General features: G+C 41.4%; 6 protein-coding genes across 6 annotated transcripts; 3 read left to right on the top strand and 3 right to left on the bottom strand.

Moving 5' to 3' along the window:
• Nucleotides 1–575: 575 nt before the first annotated feature.
• Nucleotides 576–1757, top strand: C922_01030 (hypothetical protein; the record flags this gene model as incomplete). Its single annotated transcript, XM_008816639.1, has 1 exon — nucleotides 576–1757. The coding sequence occupies one exon, from the start codon at nucleotides 576–578 to the stop codon at nucleotides 1755–1757; it is 1182 nt and encodes a 393-aa protein (XP_008814861.1).
• A 2306-nt stretch (nucleotides 1758–4063) lies between these two features.
• C922_01029 (20S proteasome subunit alpha 4) lies at nucleotides 4064–4871 on the bottom strand (the record flags this gene model as incomplete). The annotated part of the gene is made up of 2 exons (XM_008816638.1): nucleotides 4064–4474; nucleotides 4614–4871. The coding sequence occupies 2 exons, from the start codon at nucleotides 4869–4871 to the stop codon at nucleotides 4064–4066; spliced, it is 669 nt and encodes a 222-aa protein (XP_008814860.1).
• Nucleotides 4872–6845: 1974 nt separating this feature from the next.
• On the top strand, nucleotides 6846–7736 carry C922_01028 (20S proteasome subunit alpha 3; the record flags this gene model as incomplete). Its single annotated transcript, XM_008816637.1, has 2 exons — nucleotides 6846–7376; nucleotides 7527–7736. The coding sequence occupies 2 exons, from the start codon at nucleotides 6846–6848 to the stop codon at nucleotides 7734–7736; spliced, it is 741 nt and encodes a 246-aa protein (XP_008814859.1).
• A 658-nt stretch (nucleotides 7737–8394) lies between these two features.
• On the bottom strand, nucleotides 8395–8901 carry C922_01027 (hypothetical protein; the record flags this gene model as incomplete). Its single annotated transcript, XM_008816636.1, has 1 exon — nucleotides 8395–8901. The coding sequence occupies one exon, from the start codon at nucleotides 8899–8901 to the stop codon at nucleotides 8395–8397; it is 507 nt and encodes a 168-aa protein (XP_008814858.1).
• A 3377-nt stretch (nucleotides 8902–12278) lies between these two features.
• Nucleotides 12279–13294, top strand: C922_01026 (ER lumen protein retaining receptor; the record flags this gene model as incomplete). Its single annotated transcript, XM_008816635.1, has 3 exons — nucleotides 12279–12418; nucleotides 12609–12787; nucleotides 12948–13294. The coding sequence occupies 3 exons, from the start codon at nucleotides 12279–12281 to the stop codon at nucleotides 13292–13294; spliced, it is 666 nt and encodes a 221-aa protein (XP_008814857.1).
• Nucleotides 13295–14744: 1450 nt separating this feature from the next.
• On the bottom strand, nucleotides 14745–15716 carry C922_01025 (transcription initiation factor TFIIH subunit 3; the record flags this gene model as incomplete). The annotated part of the gene is made up of 1 exon (XM_008816634.1): nucleotides 14745–15716. One exon carries the CDS (start codon nucleotides 15714–15716, stop codon nucleotides 14745–14747), a length of 972 nt encoding a protein of 323 aa, XP_008814856.1.
• Nucleotides 15717–16724: the final 1008 nt, after the last annotated feature.

The raw sequence follows: 16724 nt of genomic DNA, 5'->3' as shown, positions 1-16724 counted from the left end.
TTATTCCTACACGTGTGCATAGCGCAGCACGACATGCATGTAGAGCCCCTATGAACGAGCGCCTCGCTTAAGATCACGTATCTTCAAGTTGACGTAGCCTCAAAGAAGTTCCTCTCTTGGGCTAACTCCACCTTGAGTAACACTTGGGCTAAATACATGTTGGCAATTTTAACAGGTAAAAAATCATTATTATTTTTTTTTTTTTTTTCTTTTCTGGTGAACTGAACTATCTCGTCGTTTGGGAAATTTCATCTCGCCTTTCTGACTCTGAGCAATTTTGCATTCCTTACCGTTTGTGACGCGGGGCGAAGTGAATACAAAATGGGAACACCTTCCAAATAAGCAAAAAGGCGAGGCACAATTTTGGGGCGCGAAAAATTCATGAATGATTAAGCGAAGCAGGAAAGAAAACAAGAAAAAAAAAAAAAAAACATGGGTATCTCTGAGAGGGGAAGAAAACAACGCACGCACAAATAAAGGAGGCTAAGGAAGAAATAGAATGAGCAAAAATGGGAACAATATAATGTGAAAACACACCAGTTATACACGCCATCCGTACAGTACAATGCCATAAAATGAAAAATATAAATCACAGACAACATTTCTTGGAAAGTACTACTGTCAATAATAAGAGCTATACCAATACTGAAAATTTAAACACACAGCACAAGGAATCCAACGAGAAAGGACCCACAAAAGGGAGCACCCATCCCGTGCTGAGCAAAAACAAAAAGTATAACCAAACTGCGAGTGCTGAAATTACCACAGAAGTGAGTGACACGAGGGACAATCCAAGTTTGAACTTCATAACGATTAGAGGTGAAAAGCTCAGGGTAGAAAAAAAAAAGAACAAAAAGGTGAAAAATGAAACGTTCAATTTCAGAGTCACGGCTGACACAAGAAGAAACAACGCCAAGGGCGATACACTTTTTCCACTTAAGAAAAACGGAGAAGGGAAAAAATTATTGGAGAAAAGGGAATGCCTTCTGAATAGGGAATCAACGAAATTTCATGAAAAAACGGACATTGAAAATAACACAAGCGATTTTTCCAATTTGATCACTTTTTATGATCAGCCAACAGTGTGTGAAAACATTCCCATCCAAAATAACCCCCCGCATGGCACACACACGGATGCACTCACGAGGGATGTCCTGGAAATTTCCTTAAAAAATGTTCATTTCGATATTCACCTGGATATTCACGAGGGAATTGGAGAGATCCCCACGGAGACCGTTCCTGAGGAAAGTGCTACCCGCAATGGAAACAGGGATGGAAACGCGGGTGGCAACAGGGATGATAACAGGGATGGCAACAGAGATGATAACAGGGATGGCAACAGAGATGATAACAGGGATGGCAACAGAGATGTCAACACAGGTGACAACAGGAAAACCAAACATGGTCCAAGTGTGAATGCAGGGGATGGGAAGAACCGCCCCCGTGGCAATAACACCGCGCAGACGAATTTCGAAAATTTGAACAAGGAAGAAAATGCCGAAAAGGAACTACTACTGGAGCATATAAAGAGGCTCGAGTATCAAAACAATATATTTCTTAATAATCTGTTAAATGTGTACTATGTCTGCATGGACTACATCAAAATGCAGGACGAGAAAATAAAAAAAAATGAAGAAATCATACTTTTCCAGAATAAAATTATAAAAGATTTAAAGGCAAGTCAACACTTCGAGGACACCACAGGTATGAGTAATGACACAACTGGTAACTGTAAAAATGATGACTCAGATTTGTGAAGTGGCATTCGCTTTCGTTTCAGTTAAAAGCAGAATTATGAAGCGGTTATTTTTCATCCTAATCGACGAGGCCGTTCATCCCTCTTTGCCCTATCTGTGCATTTTTTTCTCATTAACAAAATTTGAAGCAGTCACTATGTGCAACACCAGATTGTGAATGGCACAAAAAAGAGAGTAAACTAATAACGAACCTCTGACAATATTGAAGTACCGGCGGGAAGACACGCAGTGAGGGATATGTAGAGGATTCCCTCATAATTTTTTTTTTTTTTTTTGCCTCCCTGCGTGGAAAAGCGGAAAGTGCCAAATTTGTAACTGTATACATTATAATAAACGTCGCATAAAGGAGAAAACGAAATTATTATACATGAGAAGGCTCTACATCTGTCGAGTAAAAGAAGTCAATTCCCATTTTTTGAAGTGCAAAATTCCCCATTTTTGCGTATAATCAGTCCAGCTGCAGCTATGTGCTTTTACGCCTCCACCGAGTTGGAGTCTTCGGCTCGTCGTTGATGTTCTCTTATTCGGCATTGTGATAATTACGCACACGCAAGCAAAGGTGTGTGTATTGGTTTTTTTTGTTTGCAGTGCTTTGTTTATTCTTACCATTTTGTCACATTTCCACTTTGCCACTAGGCCATTTTGCCAGTTTGCCTCTGTTCATTCTTACCTTTTTTCTATTTTTCAACTTTTCAATTTTCTCATTTTTTTCGTGCTCGAAAAAAATATGTACACTATCCCCTTGGTACCCCAAAGCGTGGCTGCACTCGATCCCCGTTCATTTGACTCCCAGTTCTGATTTTTCAAAATGTGTTGCGCGCCCCATGGCAATCTTTGAAAATGCATACGTACCAACTGTTGGAATGGGAAAAATGGGCAGCCTGGTGGAATAAAAAGGGGGATACTCTGGTAACTGACCCTATTGGAAACTTACCCCTTCTTCACTACAGGCAGAACAACGATTTGCGAATAACGCGATAAATGGAGCATCCTTGTCCAAGCAGGAAGACGTAACAAAGGATTTTTTTTTTTTTTTTTTTATATATATATCCCCCTTAACATATTTCACCTGTAGGTGCGGCAAATGTTAGGCCCAATCATATAAGCCACTTCCATTTTCATACATTTAGAAAAACACCATCCCACCTTTTTACGTGCACACGCTTCTTTGATTAACATATGAACATGTTGTAAATTTTTTTTTCCTCCTCCCTTTTGTGGATGGCCCATTAGTTTTTCCGCTTATTCGACGTCCATTTCGAGCTCCACTCTGTCACGTGCGAACTCAATTTTTACGTTTCGCCTTCTACGTTTCGCGGAAGGGACGAAGAAGTTTTACCATCCGCATTTTTTTCGAGTTTGGATTTTCAATTAAGCAGGGCAAAATGTGCGCATACCCATTTGGTAGACACCTTGCTTGTGTACCATTTTGCGAGACCAGGAACAAATATACGGCATTTACAGCTTCCCTTTTTAATTAGCCGCTGGTGAGATGAGTGCACAGAGGAGCGGGAGAAGGGGAAAATTACCTACTTTGCACACCCCTGTCAAAATGAAAATATATTTATTTATCAATTAATTAAAAAGTTCCGCTTGATATTTTCACAGTTTTTCAATTTAAAAATTTATGATGCAGATCAAACAAGCGTTACGTGCAACATCCTTCAAATGTCCCTAGGATTAAAGAAAAAAAAAAAGGCTCCACGCACATACACATGCATGAGCGTACGCACAAAACATATATGTACATATCTACGTGTAGCATATATGTGCACATGGACACACGCGTGGATATCCCCTGTCTACACTTGTACGAAACATAAAAAAATGAGGAGTCCTCGCCCCGCTTATTCATTCTGTGAATTCTTCTTCGTTCGCTCGCTGTCGATTACTTCAACCTGAAAAGGCCAAAAGGGAAGGAATGGACAAGCCGCATAGTCGGGGCAATTTTTGCTGCTCATCCCCTGCGCATGTACGCAAAAGCGAGGTGAGGCAAAAATGGGATACGTATGCAACGATCGCACAGGGCACATATACATATTTTTTATGACAATGCGGTATGCTATACATTCCCTTGTGCACATTTTTTTCCTCATCTTCTGCCACATTTTTGGGGTCCGATACAGCTACTGTGCAGACTTACCAATGCGTTTATTTGCTGTTCATCGATGAAGCTTAATTCCTTCTCGGTCAGCAGGGCGACTTCGATATTTTTGCTGCTCAATTCAACGACCTATTTATAAATAAAAAACGGGAGAGATTAGCAAAAAATGTAACATTTGGCAGATGAGAAACATGGAAGTTAATTAATCACGGGTGTTTCCCTTCACAAACAAATCCTTCCTTTTCTTTCTCGATGCGACGGAAACACTCAAGTTCTCTGTGCTCACCTCAAATATGGCCTTCATGGCTAGAAGGAGGCAATCGTTCTGCTCCATATTTTCTTGGTAATTTTTTTCCAGAAATTCCTGCACAACTTTTGCGTTTTTTCCAATTGCCTGCGCTTTCCACGATGCATAAATGCCGCTGGGCTCCGTTTGGTAAATGCATATTTCTTTGTTATTCTTAAATCCAGCGATCAACGTTGCTATTCCAAATGGTCTCACACCTCCTCTATGTGTAAACTTCTGCTGAACCTTTGCAACGTACTTGGCAATGTAGTCAACTGGCGCCGGTTCGTCCATGTTTAAAAAGTACCTTTGGCATTCCAGTCGCGTCTGAATGGGAAAAAAAAAAAAGTGTAAAAAAGGTGTAAAAAAAGTGTGCAAAAATATGAACATTTTAGATATCTAGAAAAAAAAAGAACATTTTGGCTATCTGAAAAAAAAAAAAATTTGCACGTTGTGCCCAGTTTACCTTATTCACTAAAACCCGCGCATCGGCATTCAGCCCTGCAAAGGCTAAACAGTTGTGTTCGTCCAATTTGATCAACTTCTCCGTCGTTCTGGGGTTTTGCAATTTCGGAATGTTTTTCTTTTCCACTGCCAAAACAGCGAAATTGGAACTTTTTAGTGCCACTGCACAGCCTCCTTTTTTAACCGCCTCCAAGGCATGTTCTACTTGTAGCAGATGTCCATCAGGACTGAACACGGTTATGGCTCTATCATAACTCATTTTTATTTTCGAGCTACGTTATCTGAATTGTTATTTTGAATTCTTGCACAGGAGTCCCTACAAACGATATCAAAAAGGAAAAAAATAAAATGCCGTTCCGAATGGATATGTAAATTTGAAGGGCGGTGTAAATAAGTGTGCTACTTGCACATGCCAGTTTCGCGTTGTCCACTTCGATCTTTGTTGTTACAACGGTAGTGGCGGTGCAAAATACGCGAAATGGATGTGACGCAGGCGTTCGATCGGACAAACTTCAGCCACGAGCAGAAAAAAAAGTGCCCACGTATAAATGTACACACGCAACTGCGCGAGGAACGAACAATGCTAGCGCGCTATAGATGCTGCACAGTGCCACGCGAAACAACACGGAATTCACCATGCATATACGCAACAAAGTGAATATTGCTAACTCTACGCTGCGGACTTTGGACCAATTTAGGAAAACACAAACATGTAATGTGATTTATGCGCAGGGAAGCTCTCGTGTTGATGGCCACTAGATGAACACACGAGGATGCTAAGCACGAATATAATAAAACAGATTCACGTACACTCTTGTGTACAATTTGTGTTCACCATGTTGGTGGGGGGGAACAGCTGTCACTAGAAACGTATAGGCGTGACTACAGGCATACAGAGACGTATTCAAAGAATTACTGCTTTTATGTTATGAACGCATGGTACGCGTACATGCAAGCATGTTAGCCGCGCACATGTTCATCCTCTCATTCACTTACAGGACGAATGTACGCTTCGACAATCCACCTGGGGCATATACCTTGTACCGCCTGTTGGTGTATCTCCTTAGATATTTTCTTACACCCTGGGAGGTCCCCTTTGTGCGAATGAAATTTTCAGAATACTCAATTCGGGTTCGGCCCTAAATGTTCGTGCAATAGATTAAGTTGATATGTGAAACCAGTGGGGATAAGAACTAAGCTCTTGGAAGTCGCTCTTCAGCGAGGTAGCTACTTTGGGGAATCGCTACTGTGAGGAGTCACTCAGGGAGGTTACTCATTTGCGAAGTCACTCACTTGGGAAGTGACTCATTTGGGAAATCACCATGTTAAGCGGTTACTTCTGGAAGTTGGCAGTTTTTTTTCCTTTCCTTTTTCCAATTTTAAAGGAGCACTTTTTTTTTCTGGTTAAGCTCTTCGCAATGCGGCATACACGCATGTATTAGTGGTGACACCGCGCGCAAGAGTGTACAGCACAATGCCCAGGGATGGACGACGAGAGCCATTCGCCGGGTAACGAGCCCCCCCCCCCGTTGGCGTGCCCTACTGTTGTGCCCTACGTGCCAATTTTTTACCGTTCTTCAGGGATGTATTCCCACTTTGCGCTTCTCTCGCACCGCCACCTTTTGATGCTCCCGCGGGTGATACCCCCACCGCATAGTATGATATGTTCGTAATTATAGCACACGTGACATAAGTTATTGTACGCGCTTCATCTTGGCCGGCATTCTTCAAGCCCCACCCCCTACGACGCGCGCGATAAGTGTGAAACAATACAAATGAGCATCATCACCATCGCGCTGTTTTTCTTTTTCTTTTTTTCTTAAGCCCTAGTCACCTTATCATAATTCCCCTTCACCCTCAGGGTCGTAACTCAGCTGCACTCTAATATCCTAAGAGAAAGGGAAAAAAGTTAAAAGGCGTATTCTTACCACTGACGTTAAGCCGCATCGAAATAGCTCTGGTTTATTTTCTCCTATTACCCATTCCATGCAAATAATTTTGCCGCACATATACGAACATGCTTGCGTAACCAAACGTGTAGCAGCACTATAGCAGCACACACATATACTTCGTTGTTCACTGCGTGAAAAACGATACAACGAGGGGAATGCAACTTAGAGGTAGCCAAAACAGAGCTAGTTGCTTTTCCTCGCAATCGCAAGCCTCCAAACTATAGAGGGGCACCCTATCGCGCGTAAACTCCCCCACCAGACGTAACAACCTTTGCTCAGGAATGGCCAGGAGATATGACAGCAGGACGACTACCTTCTCCCCAGAGGGTAGATTATACCAAGTAGAATATGCCCTAGAAGCAATAAATAATGCCAGCATAACAATTGGCATAATAACAAACGAGGGAGTAATCCTGGGGGCGGACAAAGTGTTCATATCAAAGTTAATAGATAGGGAAAATAATTTCGAGAAAATCTACAAAATTGACAAGCATATATTCTGTGGAGTGGCAGGATTAAATGCCGACGCGAACATTTTATTAAACCAGTCCAGACTGTACACACAAAGATATCTGTACAACTACAATGATGTGCAGCCTGTGTCCCAATTAGTCGTTCAGATTTGTGACATTAAGCAGAGTTATACACAGTATGGTGGGTTAAGACCCTATGGTGTGAGTTTTTTGATTGCAGGGTATGATGTAAAGGAGGGATACCAACTGTACCACACCGACCCGAGTGGAAACTATTCTGGATGGTTTGCTACAGCCATTGGCACGAATAACTTGACGGCCAGTTCAATTCTCAAGCAGGTAATTGATGAGTGTGTTGTGAGCGTCTCTCCATGAGAATCCTTTCCCGCCACCTGTGCAACTGCTTATTAACGCATGGCTGCTCCCTTGCATTCATGTGTAGCACCCCCTTCTCATGTAACGCATTTTCCCATTTCTATCCCCGCGAAGGAGTGGAAGAAGGACATGACTTTGCAGGATGGCCTATTGCTGGCCCTGAAAACACTGGCCAAGAGCACAGATAGCGAGGTACCCAAAAGCGAAAAAATCGAGTTAGCCTACCTATCAAACAAAGACGGGGAATTGATACAGAAATATTTAACAGAAACGGAAATAGCAGAACTGGTTAAAATATACACAGAACAGTATGTGAAAGAGTAAGTTCCATCTGAAAAAGTGTTCTCCGCAATGGCGCCCCTCCGCAGTAGCGTCCTGTTTGTCCATATGTTTGTTGAGAAGCCGCTCCCCAGTGAAATATAGCAGTCGTTTTTGCCTTGTTCCTACATGTGATGGTACCTCTCTTTTTCTCCTTTGACACCATTTTGTCTACCCTTTTTTTAAAAAAAAAAAAAAACGCGAACAAAATGAGAAAGCGATTAATTGTTAACAATTTTTTTTATGAAATTTCTATTTTTTGTTCCACAGTTATTTTAAAAGGGGTCATACGTGTCTGTACTAAATAGGTATATGATAAACATATGCACAAACATGGGCATATCAAACGGCCAAAATGGAATTAAAAAAAAAAAATTGCGATTTGGTCTGCATTTTTTAAAAATTAAAAAAAAAAAATAGTCGGCTGACCAAGGAATATTTTACCCCGTACGCGGAGTGGTATATGATAGAAATATTCTCACTATGATTTTCATTATGATTGGAACAATTGGCAACAACGTGGGCCATTGGAGGTTCGCCAATTTTTTGGATTCCTCATTTTATGTGTTAAGAGGAGAGGCGACGCTTCATTCGAGTGTATACAAACACGCACATAAATAAATGCCCATTTGCACAAACACGTACATTATTACGCTCGTATTACCTAACAACGAACGATCATTCCACAGCCGAGGAAGAAGCCAAAACTGACAGCCCCACCAATGATTGAAACGGGGAAAATGAAAAGATTTTTGTGTGCAAAGGAGGCATATAATCCCGTTAAGCTTCCGAAGATTCCTCCAACCATTGTGCCCATTTTGACCCCCATTTTTACGCTCTCCAAACATGCCCTTGTCCGATGACTCAAATTAAAATCAAATAAATTTTGTTTATCATCATAAAAAGAAGAATCGATAAAATTACTTTTTGTATATTTTGAAAAATCCTCATCATATTTATCACTCGCGGAGGTATCTTCCTTAAATTCAAATTTGGGGGGAGGGCTAAACCCCTTGAATTCGGTTGCAGCAGGTTTTTCACTTTTTAACGACTTGGGTTTCTGAGGTGCAGACGCAAGGTAACTTCCAAAGGGCGGGGGAGTAACGTAATCATCGTACGGTGACTTCACTTTCTTCTCCTCGGGAGCTTCTTTTTTCCAAAACCAGTTCATCTTGCTTGTTCATAATACTTTATGGGCATATAGATTGGGCAAAAACATACATACGTGCTTAAATGCTTATTCGTATGCTTTTCTGATGGGAAGATAGGCCACCTACTCTTCACGCGTGCGTTTCTCCCGAGATACCACTATACAGAGGGTGGGGAGTGGCGAAATCCATATGCATGCTCTTACAACGTTGCTCGATAGTTATGCCTATAGCGAATACGTAGTGAGAAAAAACTTCTTTTCTTTTTCTCCCACCTTTACGGAAAAAGAAATACATCTTTTTTAAGGAATTATTGGAATATTTTTCCTCTCGTGGTAGGAAAAAAAAAACAATCTACATTTTTTTTTACATTTCGTGCATTACACCGTCGTTTTTTTTTTGTTTTTTTTACCAAATCATTTGACTAACATGTTCGTCGCAAGATTGTATAAAAAGGCCTATACGCACCGATTTTCATCTTTTGCGAGTTTTTCCATCGTGTTCCACTTTTTCAAAATGTTTCTTTCCCACTATTTTTATAGAAACGTTTAAACTTTTTTTTTTTTTTCCCGGTGCACGGGTGGCGGTGAAATCAGGGACGAGACATTTCCCCCCTCTAACTATGAGCAGACACAAAAGGACTTACGCAACCGCACGTTCTTTTAACATTCTTGTCTATTAGTAGGCGCACTTGTTTTCGTACGCCTTTATTGACAATCCCGACTTGCACAACTTACTATGTTTATCCCTCCTTCTCGCCAGTTTCATGAACTGCTAGTTTAGAATCTTCACTTTTGTGCCCACACTACTCAGACTTACGTGCCCTGTGCAGTATGGCTACCAGCAGCTGAGACGAGGAACATTTCCAATGACTTGCAAAGTTGTTATGTGAAGTGTTTGCATGTATTTTTTAACTGCCCTTCGGAGCAACCAAAAGGTTTGAATAGATCGATTTAACAGCGAAGGGGGGGTTCCACCGTGGCAAGAAGCGAATCGTGTAAAGATGAGAGTTTTCCCCCATTTTACGACTCTCGCTGAGCCTCACGATAAATGCACATGTGTTAATGATAAAAATGGGGTTGCACATTTTTCCAGAAGTCGTGTATTAGAAGCTTTTTTGTGAAAATAAAAATTGAAGAATATCACCCAATGGACTTTTTACATATTCCAGATGACGTACCTTCATTTTGCATGGTTACTGATGGCCCATTCTGTCATATAAAGTACAAGATAGCAAAATGGTCTACGGGCCTATCAGCTATGGAAACAAAAAAAAAAGAAAAAAAAAAATGAGCATGTATGCGTCCTCTGAAATCTGTTCTTACGAATATGTAGCCAAAATTAATGGCAGCTAGTTCTATATGTTTACATAAACGCTGCAGATGTTAAGTAAACCGTTGCGCCATTTTGTTCCTGTAAAGGGGCATAGCAGGTTTGTGTCCCTTTCGCGTGTAAAATAATACAAGGGGGAGGAACAAATAAAACAACGTCGAGGAGGCAACAAGGAGGGGGAAAATGTGAAAAAAAAAAAAAAAAGAAAAAGAGAAATTATTTGGTCAAAATGCGAATCATCCCATATGCATATTAAACGCACGGCTTCTTCACAACATGGTTTTAAAAGAAAAAAGCAACATCTACATAACCTCTAAAAAAAATACAGGGCATTCTAAATTTATCCCCCTTCTTTTCTTGTCTTCACAATAATAATATAAGAAAGAAAATGGTACATAAAAAAATTTATGTACACCTTAAAATAGGCGCGTAAAAATATACCCGGGGGCAGCGGCAGGGAGGGAGGGCGCATTTATTTTTTTACGCGTAAATGAAAGCACGCGCAAGTGGCATATGAAGCAGAAGATGCAGGTGAGCAGGAGGTCGTGAGAACAAACTAAAGGTCACTCCGCGTAATATGTACATATATGACTGTATCTAGGCAATCCACTAGGCGTGGAACTTGTAAGTGCATTAGGGCTAAATATAAATATATGTATGTATATTATGTATAAATAAATGTATATAATATTATATACACAAAATATATGCGTATAATCACGCGCCTGAGTTACGCTTTGAAAGCCTTGCTGGCAAACATTGCTAATTTTCTTCGCCTTACAAGAAGCGGCATATTCGCAAAATAACAATTTTTTCTTATTTCGCCGCATCTCACGTAGTTTTTCATTGCCTTTTTCTCAATTTATTTTTGTCATTTTTTTTTCTTTATTTTTCCAGCTTGTATGAGAATTAAACCAAAGTTTCGTGCTGCACTCAGCAAAATGCGCTTGTAAATTTTACCTTTGTACAAGGTTCCTTTCTCTTGCGTTTGTAATTTGAGTATATAACTTTCGTGCATAACTTTTCGTAGATGACTTTCGTTTACAATTTTCATATATACATTTTCTGCGCATACCCTTTGGCGTGACCCTTTCGCGTAAAGTTACATTTCAGTTGACCATTCCATTCACGCTTTGTTGGTCGCACCCTTGCCGCCGCCCTTGCGCCAGCTATCTAACGAAATTGCCAAACGTGTATGCATGGCGAACTTATGAAAAAAAAGATAACCATACGAGGGTACATACATACTTGTACGCATCACTGTACACGCTAACATATATATGTGTTAAGTGTACACGTCGCATAGCACGGTTGCGTGTGAGACTGATCCCCCCCACATGCTTAGCAACCTTTTTCCTTTTTTCGCGTCCACGAAAAGAATGATTTAATTTATGTATACGTGAATGACGCATAACACACTTTGTCATGTTACCGCATCCAGTACACAACCTGTTCTTATATAGAGGCCTGTATACTTGACTGTAATGAATTGTATCCACCTGCTATATGTGGTGAATATGAAGAGGCACGCTTGAGGAAGAAACGTGCCCATGTGAACATCCTTGTGCAGGCGAAGAGGCTGTATTAATACCAGTTCAAGCATCCCAGAGGAGTGCGCATGTGTATATCAGAACACATGCCCAATAGCCGATTTTCTTGTTCTCCTTTTTTGCCCCTATAAGTTCAAAATAAATCTCGCCAATTGAGCAAATATCAGCCTTCTTACCCCACGGCCAAGTGCATATTCAGTGAGCACAACTTAAGTACGTGCAAATCCACGCGCGTGTGGCAACAGAACGGGTGTCGACATAGAGCGCACAAGGGTTCTGTTCTGTCCCGGTGATCTTTTCCCCCCTTTTGCCTATTTGCTTCTATGATTATCCGTACTCACCTGCCAAATTATATAATGCTCCCTTTTAGGCACCCCGCAAGCTTCTGAATGAAGCATCGAAAAATTGTATAAAGCAGCCAAGACACAGAACAACACAGCAACGTAGACAAACTTGCCTTAAATAAAGAGTGAACCAAACCCTCTAACCCATTTTTAACAAAACAAATTAATGACAAAATGAATATATTCAGACTGATAGGAGACATTTTACACCTTGTAAGTATGTATATACTTATTATGAAGTTGAAGAAGTCTAAAAATTGTATTGGAATATCATGCCGCATGCAGGAGTTGTATTTGATAGTCTTCTTGTGCAGGTAATCGAGACGGATCGCTGGGAGCGGCGGAGCGATTGCCTCTAATGTATGGCGAGGCGCAATTATAGAGGCGCGACTGTAGAGTCCCAATTGTAGAGTCCCATTCGTAGCGTCGCCATAGAATGGTTTTACCCCCCGTACGCGCTGCATCCAAGTGACATCACATCCGTGCCTCCTTTCCTTCCTACAGATACATCGACCTCTTCTTCGTGTTTGTCAGCTTCTACAACACTGTCATGAAAATAACCTTCATACTGACCATAGCGTACACGATATATCTAATCAGATTCAAGCTTCCCATCTCGCAAACCTACAATAGGAAAGTGGACAATTTTAAGAGCGAGAAGTATTTGATCCCTCCCTGTCTAGGTATGGAAGGCACGTTGTGCTGCTGGAGACAAAAGCAGATGCGAAAATTTGTGCAGCCACATGTTGTTCTTGCGATGTGCAGTTATGTCTCGCAAACATTCCAGCTCTTTGCCATCCCCCCCATATATGCTCGTTTATTTTTCTTCCCCCACCTGTGCAGTTCTAAGCCTTATAACGTGCCGGACGTACAACCTGTATAATATCCTGTGGTCCTTTTCCATATGGCTTGAAAGTGTCGCAATTCTTCCTCAACTAGTGCTGCTAGAGAAACAGAGAGAAGTGGAAAACATCACCTCCCATTATGTTATCACCATGGGTATGTACAGAGCCTTTTATATATTGAATTGGATCTATAGATATTTCTTTGATGAGAAACCATACATTAACGTAGTTGGTTGGTTAGGGGGGCTTATTCAGACTCTTCTCTACATTGACTTTTTCTACTACTTTGCGATGGCCAAATGGTATGGGAAGAAGCTCGTGTTGCCCTTCAACGGGGAAGTTTAACTTTAGGCGTGCTGTTGGAACGTCTGGGAGGACTGGCTCTTTGGCAGACCCTCCTTATTGAAGCTCTCCGGGTGATCCCAGTAGAGATGGAGAACAGATAACTAAACCACAGGGAAGGATAAATAAAGCAGATTTTAGCGATTTGGGTTTATGGTCCACCGTCCAGGCCTCATGGATTGGGGGGGAGGACCCCTTCCCACCGCATGTAAACATTTTCAATGAATTCAATTTAGATTTACCCCGACAGAGAGCACACTTTCAGCGTGTACCTTCATGCACATCTAGCAGGGGAAGTAACGCGCGTATATAGTACTTTCGCCTATTGTGCCCATTTCGTTCGTTCTTTGCAGCCGCTTGGTTTTCTCCCCTCCAACCAGCCCGAAGAAATATATCGAAATGAGAGCAATATATGTTATGTCCCCACTCCAGCTATTACCGATTGGGAGTAAAAATTCATATAAAAAATTTGACACATCAAGTGAAGGAAAAAAAAAAAAAGAAAAAAAAATGAAATTAATTTGTATCATTCTTTTTCGTGTATATGGTAGAGCACTGCGTGGGGCGGGCGTATTCGCATGTGTCACAATATATACCTCTGTACAAATGTACAAAGGTACAGATGTATTACCTATATATATTGGCAAATATTTGCTTGCATTCGCCAGCAATTGCTACTTCGCCCATTCGCACCAGCGTACCTGCGTTGTTATATATATTTACTGAGGTCGTACGCCCGCACCCCTCTGCCCCCCCCTTTTTTTTTTTTTTTAAAGATTTTATGCTCCCACGTTTAATCTCATTCCCTTAATCATTTCTCATTTTATGCCAACTCTCCCTTCTCTTGTGATAACTTTTTTTAGTTTAATGTATACGTCCATGTCTACAAGCAGGTAAAAACATGTCTTGTTCATGTTTGTTCCTCTGTTACGCATCCCAACCCCCCCCTTTGCCTTCTAATTTAAATTCATGCCCGTATATGTCTATGTGTATATATGCCTTTTTGTAAGCGTGCATACGTATACGTGTGCGTATACAGCCAATTTTTTTTTTTTTCTCTCCCCTTTTATAACTTAATAATATATTTATTTCATTTTTTCTTACTCCTTTTTTTAAGATAATTCAAAAAATCGCTATTATGTGTTACACGAAGGTGCAACATTGCACGGATGTAGAAGTTTCTTTTGTGAAAGTTGTTGGCAGTGTTGCAGTACAAAAAAAGAGCGAAAAAAAAGCGAAAAAAGGAGCGAAATGAAGCAATCGAGTAGTCGAGTAATCGACCAATCGAGCAACCCAATTGGGGTCACTGACGGTGGATGAAGACGCACACTTACCATAGCGCATACGTGGTCCACTCACCATAGTGCAGACATGTCACAACCATTGTGAACCCACCGTGCAGAATCACCGCCCACGTGTGTATTTTCCTTCCCGAGGAACCCACTGGCCCACGTCAAATGGAGGAAAAGTCCAAGTCGGACACAATTTTGTTTCGCAAAAGCGCCTTTGTAAAGCGAGTCTTACAAACAAAGCAAGAAGTTCTATCCTTATTCGTTTTATCATCCTTCTCAGAACAGTAAATAGCTAAGCAGCAGGAGCAGATGTAAGCAATGTCCACCTGCTTATTATGGCAAGAGCAGACAGCAATGTTAGTATCGTCATTTAGGTACGTATTGGAAAAATATTTCCTTGTATTGTTAGACGGAAGGAACCAAAAAATCATCGTCTGCGTCAGCACATCCTCAATATTATCTGTACACTTTACGTTAAAAAAAATGCTGCTATCAATGTAAAGGCCATTCGTAATGTTACAAATTTGTTCCAATAGCTGTATTTTGTAATTAAGGGAAAAAACATCAATTATGATATTATTCCTTTTGGCATTATACGCTATGTTCATTAATTGGGTGTACTGATTTGTATACACATAAGTCTGATTCGAGATGTCTAGCAGGAAGATCCTGCCCTTCATATTCTCGTACATGTTTACCATTCTGTGATTGTAGCATAAAGCCACTGCCAGTGCTGATGAAAGGCTACTTTCCATCATCTTCTCAGTTTTATTTTCACTTATAAATTCGATTAGCTTCTTATATGCCTCCTCACAATAGTCCCTTTCGGTCAAATTGTTCTTTGCATAGGACACGTAATTTTCGTACAGAATTCTACAGCTCCGTAGCGATGTAGCTATGAGGCATATTCTCTCTGCGCTACTCATCAGGCAATAGAAGCGTACGAAATGAAATGTAGACTTTAGAAATTCCGGTAGGCTCAGCGTCTTTACGTTGTTCTTGTCGAACTTAATTTTTAGTCCTTCGTACCAGATCATGAAATTTACGTCCAGCACCAAGATCAGGTGGTTTCTCCCCATCCACTCCTCGTTCGCCGGGGAGCCCTTTCCCCTGATGTCTTCATTCTTGTGCATGGTCGCGGTGCAGCCGTGATGCTGCGAACATGTGAAGATTTGAAGCAAAGCCGTTTAAGTGCGAAGAGGTGAAGTAGAGCCGCTTAAGTGTGCGTCCCTTCGCGGGCGACACAACTCGACTTACCAATTGAGGGCGAACCTCCGTCCCGGTGACGCCAAACGGGAACTTTGCAACTGGGCGCCCTTTCCGAGGGAGCCAACAAATTGGGCATCAAAATGGCACGACCTGCGAAGAACGGGAGAGTCGGAGAAGCGAAAAGCACTCGCACAAGATTTCCATGCCGTTTAAAACGCCTCAAAATGAGTCACGCAAACCACGAATGCAATGCAGGAATCCAAATTGGTGTGGAATGATACCTACGCATCGCCATTCAGGCTTGTAGCGATGTACTCACAGTGGAACAACGCGGAGAGATGGGGTGATGAAGTGGTTCTCTTTCGCTAGCCAAAGGGGGATAGGGGCGGAATTTTTCATCACCGCCGGTAACCGCAATTGGGGGGAAAAGGAAAAAGAAAAATACAAAAATGTTGCCTGACAGTGTCAATCACTGAATCGCCACGGCATTCGTAAAGGTCAACGCAAGCGCTCGCAAATTTGAAGCCCCGAAAAAGGGGGGAGTAGTATCAATTCACAAAAGATCGGTTAATACCATCCCTGTTAATGTTTCACTCTCGATGTTGATTTATTTCAAGTGGGGAAGCAGCCCCAATTGGCTACTTTTCCTTTTATTTAATATGCCCCCCTTTTTTGCCCCATTTTTGCTCCATTTTTGTGAGGCACCAAAACAGGTACGAGCAAAGGGATCCAACAACGTAATAAAAAAAAAGTAAAACGGACGGGTGAACAAAAGTTGGTGAGCCAAATGGTACATGTGAACATGCTTCATGCATTTGCCCTCACGGGGGAAATATGTTGCCAATGCCCTTTTGCGGGTGCAGAGGTGAGGCAAAAAATGACACTCTAGTGGGGGGAAGAAACTACCCACTTGTGTATACACCTACACACGT

Source organism: Plasmodium inui (assembly GCF_000524495.1).
Source record: "Plasmodium inui San Antonio 1 unplaced genomic scaffold supercont1.3, whole genome shotgun sequence".
NCBI lineage: Eukaryota > Apicomplexa > Aconoidasida > Haemosporida > Plasmodiidae > Plasmodium > Plasmodium inui.
Note: the sequence above shows the minus strand (reverse complement) of the source record. Positions and strands in the feature narration are given on the sequence as shown.